Consider the following 10,088-nt stretch of genomic DNA (forward strand, 5'->3'; position numbering starts at 1 on the left):
TGATAATTTGGAAAGGACTGGTAAAAGTACAGCCCATGCAACTACAATCCCGCTATCTACCAGTTACGCAGTGATGCAGGAAAACAAGCCAAAGAGAAGAAGACTATAATGCTAATCCTATAAAGAAGTCAAGTAAACTTTTAGTTCTTTCAAACTAATTTCTCTTTTGTTTCTACATATTACTTCCAAAAAGACTGTAATAAAACAAAACCAAACTCACTGCCATCAAGTTGAAGCTGACTCATAGCAACCTCTCCTTGGGTTTCTGAGGGGATATCACTACAAAAATAGATCACCCAATCTTTCTTCCCAGGAGTGCCTCTTGGGTTTGAACTGCTAGCCTTCTGGTTACAGTCAAATGCCTTAGGTATATATAATACCTTTGATAAATTCAAACATTTGTCTTATTTGTCAAAATTTTAAGTAGCTGAGCCTTTCTACCGGTCTTTGGATGGTCATTTCACTCCTACTGTTATGTTCATCAGGAGCCCTAGTGACACCAGTGTTTTATATCATGTTAATGGGAGAAGACCTGACATGGCAATGGTTAATTGCTTGACTGCTAATAAAAGGGCTGTAGTTGGAACTCTCCACTCCCTGGGGGAAAGATGGGTCTGTCTGCTACTACAGAGACTACAGGCTTGGAAATTCTAGGGAAGTTTTACTCTGTCCTATAAAGGGAGCTCTGGTAGCATAGTGGCTAAGACACTTGCCTGCTAACCAGACGGCTGGCGGTTCAAACCCACCAGCCACTCCTCGGAAGGAAGGTTGGGCAATCCTACTTCCGTAGTGATACTGCCTCGGAAACCCAAGGAGGGGTCGCTATGAGTCGGGGCCGACTCGACGGCACATAACAACAACAACAACATAACTAAAAATACCGAGGCAGTGTAACTTCAGAAGTAGATTGCCCAATCTTCCTTCCAAGGAGTGTCTGGTGGGTTTGAACTTACAGGGTGGCTGTAAGTCAGAATCAACATGACAGCAACAGGTTTGGTGTTTGATATCATGTTCATCCGATATCTTACTGAGTCATTATTTTGGGTCTCTACCTATAAAATCTCCCAGGATTATAAAGTATTCTTTCTATAGGTTGTTTTTGCAGAGAGATCTAAATAAAACTGGCCAAAACACTACTTTGATATTTATACAAGGGCAGTACACTTAACATTTTAAGAATCAGCCAATTCGTTTTTAAAATAACTACTTGGTGGCTGTTGGTTTTAGAAGTTTGCTATTTTTCAAAATTACTTCATATCTTTTAATATTACTTTTAAAATTAATTTACATTAGTTCTCACAAGTGTAAGATGAAATAGCTAAGACTGAAAATTATTTCACTTGCTTTTATCCCTGTGATTTGGATTTATATTTATGTATTTGTACTTTAATCATATATATGAAATTAGATGTATATTTGCAGAAATATTTACCCTCAAATTACAGAGACATGTTACAGTAAAATGAGTTGTGCACTTGGGGTGACAGGTGTTTGACATAATGAATAGCCTTGTTTAGCAGTAATTGTGTAAGTATACATGAAAAACTAGAGAGCAAACTGTTACTGGCAACACTTCAGCTAGTGAAGCTACATCATAAAAACATGTTTACAGTCCCAAAGCAAAAGGTTGTGAGGAACCTACAATAAGCAAACATATCTATTATTGATATTTAATAAGGAATTTAAAATATCACACCTTACTCTTGGTGATATTAGTTTTTATTTGTGTAATAAGCTTGATTTTCTTTTTTCTTTGTTTTTAAATTATGTCACATCATTATTTTTTTTGCAGTTCTCATAATATTCCATATACCAGAATATCTTACTTTGACTTTTTCATTGTTGATTGTTTCACCCTAAGTAATGACAACAAAGCTTATGACATTTTTGAGCCCTTTTTTTTTTTTTTGCCCCTTTTAGGCTTTCAGCAAAAAATAATGAGATGTGTTTTCCAAAGGGCAACATGCCTTCTTGGGACAGAATCTTTACTTACCTATGATCATGGCAAGCACATATTTAATGTTTGCCAGGCAGTATTCTTATAACTTTAGGAAAACTGAGGCACATAATCAGTTCATAATTTGCCAAAGTCATTTAGTTTATAAGTGATGGAGCTAGAATTTAGTCCCAATAATCTGGCTCCACAATCTGATATAAATAAATGCTACACTGGATTTATTTGCATGATGAATGTATGTTAAATTCCTGATCTTAGCTTGCTTCTCACAGTGCTTTGAGCTTGACATTCAGTACTTTTTGACATTCACAATAACACTACATGGTAGGCTCAGGGATATTCCAATTTTATATATGAAAAAACACACTGATGCATAGTTTATTACATAAATAAATCCCCCAGAGCTATTGATAGGGCTGTGATTAAACTTGATTCTGGGACTTAGCAGTAATTAGTGTCATATTAATACATTTGAGAGAGCTAAATAAAACTGAAAATCATACGGGAAACATGGCAAAGGTCTGTAGAAGTGTAGATAAGATTTGGGAATTAGAAGTCTGAAATAGAAATAGTATAGAAAGTGACTATTTGGGTGTCTGATAAAAATTGAGATGTATTGAATTTGGGAAAAAATATTTTATGTTCTACTTAAGTTTATCTTTAATAACATGATACAAAGTGCAGTTAGTACCAGCAGGCAAACTCAGTGAGCATGCCCTGTTCATCATTGCCTCCCCATCCTGTAGTAAATTCTACCTCATTATAGCAGTTCAATAATTATTTTGAAATAAAAGAATCCATAAATAACAAAACTATATAATGAACTGTTCTTCTTAATCTCAAATAACTGATAAAAAGTAAATAAATTTTAGGTTACCACAACTTAATTTAAAGCTTCACAAATATCTTTTTATTCATGTTGTCTGATATAACTTTCACAAGGGTTCTGCTAAGCTATTGCTGTTTTACCTATATGACAGTTGAGGAAATTGAGACTCAAGAGTTTGCATACCCTGCCAACTCATCTAAAGAAATGAAGTAGAACAATGATATTGAGTAATGAACAACCCTCAGATTTTTAAATCCATGCTATTTTGATGGTAGACAAAAGACAAATCAAAATGTGTTTTTAACAAAGTATTTGAAAAATAAACTTCCATTTCCTGTCAAACTTTCAAAATTAGAATTTTAATTACACAGGCTATTCTCTAAGTCTTTGAATTATTATTCTGTTGTTTCTTAATTATGAGTAGAATGAGAGGTCTGTGACAGCTACCCTATGATAATATATTCTTTAGTTTTGTTTTCTAAACTAATGCCGGTAATTGTGCTTAGGAGTTTTAGTATTGAAAAGGCAAAGCTAACATGCACAAATTCTGTTCCTTTTTATATTTATTCCAGGTCCAGAGGAAATAGAACTCAAGTGCCCCTTGAATCATATTATTTGCCTTGGTACCAACAAATGTGTTCATTTGTCTCAACTGTGCAACGGTATCTTGGACTGCTCTGATGGGTATGATGAAGGAGTACATTGCAGCGGTGAGTCCATTTATTGAACAAAGCAATTGAAATATTAAATTTTGCTTAGTTTTAATGAAAGGTCAAAGTAAACCTATAACCTGCCTTTTCTTTCAACTATAAACACACCAGTTATTTGGACAACATGAATTTTATTGCCAGTGACAATATGCATTTCAAAGTTGCAACTCTTGTGTTTTATTGAAAAACAAAGAGGAAACACATTTACACTTTGAAGTTCAGCTGTTAAGCAATCATAAAAATGGTACTTTGAAGAAAAGGACAAATGTGAAGACTTTGTCACAGTAGATTGTTACTATACAGTTTTATAAGCTTGTTTCTTCTAAATCTTTGTTTAAATCTCTGCAATTGCAATCAAATATTTTAATAGAATGTAATCATGGGAATTTTTTTTTAATATAATTGCCATTAAGTTATATTCTTAGCTTTCTTCAAATTTCCTTTCTTTTATAATTAATATGTAAATTTGACAACAGTCAAATTTTTATGTGTAACTTAATGACATGAGGGAGAGCAGTTTTAAATCTTAAAATTAATAAAAATATAATCAGAATAGGCACATTTAAATAAAATCTATTTTGGGGAAAATTTGAGATTGAAAAATATAAGATTATAGGAAAAAGTCCTGGGCCAGAGTAAGCACCTGGATCTAGAAACAAAATCAAGTTATAGGCATACTTCCAAGATACTGTGAGTTAGGTTTCAGAGTACTGCAATAAAGCAAGTCACTTGAATTTTTTGTTTCCCCTGTGAATATAAAAGTTATGTTTATGCTATACTGTAGTCTAATAAGTGTGCAATAGTATTATGAAAAAGTTTCAAATATTGTGAGAATTACTAAAATGTGACAGAGATACACAGTGAGCATATGCTATTGAAAAAATGGCATCAATAGACTTGCTTACCACAGGATTGCCATAAACCTTAAATTTGTAAAAAAAAAAAAAAAAACTGTCTGCAAACTCAATAATGTGAAACAATAAAACGAGATATGTCTGTATCAGTTAAGCAGATTAGGCTGCTAGAGAGTGGCAGGAAGAAACATCAGCATTCAAGGCTACTACGCCCAATTCTCAGAGACTGAGCGTAACACAAAGAAAATTATGGCTATGGTGTCAAGTAGTAACTGGTGGCATCAGTAAGACAATAAGGAATAGTGCAGACTGTAAAAAATTAGAGTTGCACATCTGGTCTCTGGAAATCCTCTCTCAAGTTGATTGCTGCTGTGTGGAAAAAGTCTCCCAAGATCACTGGAAGTTCCTGTTATTCAGGTGGAACTCCAAATTGAATGTTTAAATTCATTTTGCTTAATGTCACTTACTATATTAACATATAGATATAAATATAGATATATCACTTTCAACAATGTACAGGCCAGACAAACCTATCTGAGGCATGACTGGGCTTGCTGGCTGCCAGTTTCTGACATCACAGATAAAGTAAACTGGACTCAAGACCAGAGATAGAGAGAGATGTTATAAAAAGTGTGAACCCCAGAAAGATAACCTGAGGAGGTAAGGATGTTGAGAGACCATAGGTAGGCTGCTAAAATTAGCTAAGTAGCTAGGCTTTTCCCTTTCTAAAGGCATGTCCAAATTATTCTGACTCTGGGCAAATTCAGCCATGAAAGTTAAAAGTCTTCAGCAGGTTCTTTCTTTGACTAAGTTTTCTTTCTTAGCCATGAACATTGACAGGTACACATAAAGAAGCCAGTAAAGTTTTAGTTTCAGTTATAAATATGTGTGATAATAATGATTTAAGATATTTTAATTTAGAAGGCTTTGTGTCATACCTTCCTTTTTATAATAATGGTATATTATATGGTATATTCAATTTTTAAATTAATTTGTTGTGTTTTTATAATGGTATATATAAAAAGAATGATATTAATGAAAGTACTGATTACAAACTGATAGGAATTAAATTGTTCAATTTTCTTTTCAGAAATTAATTTTCTGAAGAGTAGTTCTATGTAGTTTAATTATTATTTAGGCTTCTTATTCTATTAAAAAATAACTTTTCAGATAAGTATGCGTGAATAAGCTTCTGAAAGTGAAATAGTTACTTTGTCAAGTATTTCCTAAGTGGTGATTACCCATAATTGATTATTTTACACACATTTATCACTATGAGTTACACAAAAATATATCTTAGAGTTTCCTGTTTAATTTAGATTTTTTGATCTAACAAATGAAGGGATATTTTATAGTTAAAGTAGAGGATACAAATTAAAAATTTAGAAAAAAACAAAATAGTATTACCTTTGCAACTGAAAATAGCACCATATACTTTATACCATGATAGACTGAGTATATGATTGTTTATGCTCTTTTATCCTATTATAATTCAATTTTCTGTTCCAAGTTTCATTCCTTTATGAGTGACAACTTTTTTCTCTCTTAATTTACCAGCAGATCTTTTGTACCATCTTCTCCCTTAAAAAATTTCTAGATTTCACCTGTCATTTAAAAGACATAAGTACTTATTCATGATGACCTGGGGTAGACATAGAAATAACAAGAAGCATATTTCGATCTTTACTTATTATTTATTTATGCTTCATATATATGAGTCAAATCGATTCGATGTCAATGAGTTTGTTTTTTTTATTCTTGGTGATATATGGTTTTACACCTAATTTTGTATACTATGTGGAATAGTAGTATTGAGATGACTGGGGGAAAAAAAAGGGTAATTCCTGATTCAGCAGTTTAATAAAATATATCTGCATTAAGATATATTTTATTAAACTCCAGAAATGTCATTGTGCATGTTTGTTCTTGTAGAGTGCCCCTGAAAACATCAGCAAAAAAACCAAAAACACAACTTTTGGGTGACAACAGACTTATTTACCACATACCTATGGCTGGTTTTTAATGAAAAAAGATGATTGACTGTAGGCAATGATGTATCACTGAAACTCAATCTACTTTTCACTCTGAATATTCTTTCTAATTGTTGTTCACACTCAATGAAAAAGTGTTTTCTGCTGAATTCAGTAGGCACCATACCTCTCAAGTTTCTGATGAACTTTTTCATCCATTATAGACATACAATAAAGAAAGAGAGCAGATTAATTCAAACATTGCATTGCTTTTTGGAAATACTTTCCTTTCAACCACTTCCATTCTGTTATATTCTAAACACACACTCTAATTTAAATAATTATATATTAAGCCTAAATCCTGACTCATAGATGGGATTTTTTTTTTCCTAATAAAGAATCTGAAGTACATCTGGTGGTATATTTACACCTTCATGAAAATTAAGAACAGTTTAACATTTTAAAGGTGCTATTCTGGTCTTGAGAACATGCCTGAATCCACTGAATTATTTTCTGCATATTTCCTAGGAAAAGCAATTTCTTCCCAGTGGAGGTAATGAAAAACTATCTGTTATTAATGATTTTCCATAACAATGATATTTTAACTTCCATAATTTAGCTCCATTTGAAGAAAGAAAGAATGGATTTTTTTGTATATAGGCTTCCTTATGTATGTTGTCGCTGTTGTTATGTGTCGTCAAGTCGGACCCAACTCATAGTCAACCCTCCTTGGTTTTCCGAGGCTGTATCACTACAGAAGTAGGTTGCCAACCTTCCTTCCAAGGAGTGGCTGGAGGGTTTGAACCACCAGCTTTCTGTTTAGCTGTCAAATTCCTTAGGCACTATGCCACCAGAACTCCCTCTTTATGCATAGATATGTGCTTATATAAATTTTACAATAAGAACTTTCAAAATCACTCCATTATATTTTAGACAATTACATCTTTTCCTACACATTATTAAATACTGGTGGTAGTAACACCATAGCTAAATTGCATGGACAATGAAAATACATTCAGTAAAATAGAAAATTCTCTCAATGCAGGACATTCCTACAAAAATCCTTATGGTCATACTGGAATGCTGAAAGAAGTCGACACATTCAGATAGTTGAGATCAGATTGACTGAGATCTTGAAAACACTATTTTAAAATGCAACAGTCCTAAAATAATGTATTGTGGTAAATTTTTTGTTAAAATTTAAAGTGAAAATGAGTGAGGGAAGTCCTTTCTAAAATTTGAATAAATTTCTAATATTCAAGCTGAATTTTTGCAGTGTACTTGCAATGCCTGGTGGTTTCTGTAGTGTTGTCTGTTCTTACTCCATTGTAAGTATATGAGAACTCTTTGAGTCACTACAAAAAGGGACTGTACCTTCTGTATTACTAGAAAAAGTGATTATGTAATCTATGTGATTGTTTTCCAGTAAACCTGAAGTTCCTTTTAAATCGAAGGGGACAAAATGTGTAAAGAACTTACTAAAACTGATTAGGGAATGAAAGTGACATCTGAAAAGCTACCCATCATAACTCCCAAATGCACACACACATTCTCATCTTTTCTGATTTCTCTCTTTTCTACTCTAAACCTGTTTTGACATGATTCTTAGTGTACAATATATTTAACAGGCGTATTTTCCAGTGATGACAAATAAATGGTCCTATATAGTACTTAACTCATTGAAATAATGTTAATAATTTTTAAATTTCATTTTATTGTTTTACTTTACTTGACAGTGGGAATATAACTCCCTAATAATGTACAGTTCAGAAACTCTGGTGGTGCAATGCCTAAGGCATTTGACTGTTAACCAGAAGTTGATGGTTCAAACCCACCAGCTGCTCTGAGGAAGGCAGATTGGGGCAATCTACTTCCATAAAGATTTATTTCATTGGAAACCACCCAAGGAGGGTGCTTGTAGGTAATATGTACAATTACATTTTTCCATAATTTGTAATCTATTGCCAGTAGTTCCAATGTATTTACTTATGTACCAGTTTATGATATTTAGAATTTTATATAGTTGTTATATTTATTTATATTTCTATTCATGTAACTATAACCTTATGAGAAAGTACTAAAAATGCCTTGGTGGATTTTATAAATTGGAGGCTTTCTCAAAATGTACAAAGGTAAATGGACACTTACAATTTGTAATGACTCACCACAGGAAAATTAATAATCCTTAAAACTTCTTACTTAAATTTCATATATACACCAAACTCTCCAAAAAAAAAAAAAAAAAAGAACTAATTTATCTAAAAGCTGATTTTTAGTTCAATATTCAGAATTTCATTCTTTCTGTCTTCCTGAAAAGACATATTTTATCTCTTCTGGTTATTTCTTTAGCAATTATAACACTGATTACTGAGTGACAGAAGATTATCTTGAAGCCACCAGAACAGAAGGAAATGAAGGAAGAGAGGGAGGAAGGAAGGGAGTTGGTGAAGCTGATGAAGATGAATTAACTTAGATCACTTTATTTCTAATTTCATTTTATTGATTCATGGATATCATCATATTCCCATTTGAAAATTAACATTTGAAAAACAGTGCTAATCTCCTTCTAAAATATATTAATTTTACTATGTTAAAGAGGGGAATTTCAGTATGCAAAATCCAAAACAAAGGAATGGAGATGTGTGTGATTGAAAAATAAATATCATAGAAAAGTGTATCTGTCAGCATCATTAAAGTTAAAGCAATGGAGCACACCAGTGTGCGCTCAAGTTATTTGAAACATCAATAATCCTAGAACCAGAAAACAAACAAGTGGACTTAGCCAGAAGAGGACTGACCACTTTTGATTAGTGAAGCTCCTCAAACTTCAGAAGTGATCCCTACACATTCTTGTCCTTGTGTTAAGAGTTGTACTGAGATGTTGATCTGCTAGTCTCCAATCTATCTCAGCTGAAAACATTTTCTCTCAAAAGGAATTAGTCTAAGCAATTGAGTTTGTTTGGTGCAAAGGTACAATCCTTGACACTGGTTGATCCAGGGCCACAGTACTTCACAGAAACAACATGACAATTCTTAGAAAAAATAGGTCTTCTGTAAGTGTATCAGCCTTTGGAAAGGCTGTTTCAGAGATTTGTTTACATTGACAAATGACATCAACATGACATTCTGACCTTGCACTCTTCTAGTCTGTATGTGTGTGTGTTTGTGTGTGTATACACACATATAAAACCAAAAAAACACTCACTGCCATCGAGTCGGATCTGACTCATAGCGACCCCTCCTTGGGTTTCTGAGGCGGTGTCACTATGGAAGCAGATTGCTCCATCTTCCTTCCGAGGAGTGACTTTTGGGTTTGAGCCACCAGCCTTCTGGTCAGCAATCAAATGCCTTAGGCACTATGCCACCAGAGGTCCTATACACATATACATATACATATATGTGCATATATGTATATTCATTTTCAAGACATAGTTTCATAAATTCTATTTAATTAGAAAATGCTTTTGCAGCATTATCTGGTTTCTTAACACTGATTTGTCTGGTGTAACTTATAATGACTCAGAATTGAAGTTTTAACTGCTTGCTTGAATATTTTGACATCTAGAGACAGCAAACTAGCTAATTGAATACCTCTGGGGAAAGGATGACTAAATAATTTGGCTGTACTATTGGAAGGAAAGAAGAATTGATGTATTTGAATTATGGCTCAAATGTATTCTTAAAAAGTTAATCAAAAATAGTTTATTGTTAATTTGGAGTAAATCCTTGTGTACTTGATTTACATATTTTATTAATATTAATATTATA

At 33.0% G+C, this 10,088-nt stretch overlaps 1 protein-coding gene across 1 annotated transcript in view; it reads left to right on the forward strand.

The window, feature by feature from the left end:
• Positions 1-978: 978 nt before the first annotated feature.
• LRP1B (LDL receptor related protein 1B) overlaps positions 979-10,088 on the forward strand; it is a 1,967,638-nt gene continuing 1,958,528 nt past the window's right edge. The window contains exons 1-2 of the mRNA XM_007946050.1: positions 979-991; positions 3,359-3,496. Coding sequence (XP_007944241.1) covers positions 979-991; positions 3,359-3,496 — 151 coding nt within the window. The remainder of the gene's footprint in view (positions 992-3,358; positions 3,497-10,088) is intronic.

This window comes from Orycteropus afer, unplaced genomic scaffold (genome assembly GCF_000298275.1).
Source record: "Orycteropus afer afer isolate SDZICR_OR568_19922 unplaced genomic scaffold, OryAfe1.0 scaffold00148, whole genome shotgun sequence".
In the NCBI taxonomy this organism is placed as follows: Eukaryota; Metazoa; Chordata; class Mammalia; order Tubulidentata; family Orycteropodidae; genus Orycteropus; species Orycteropus afer.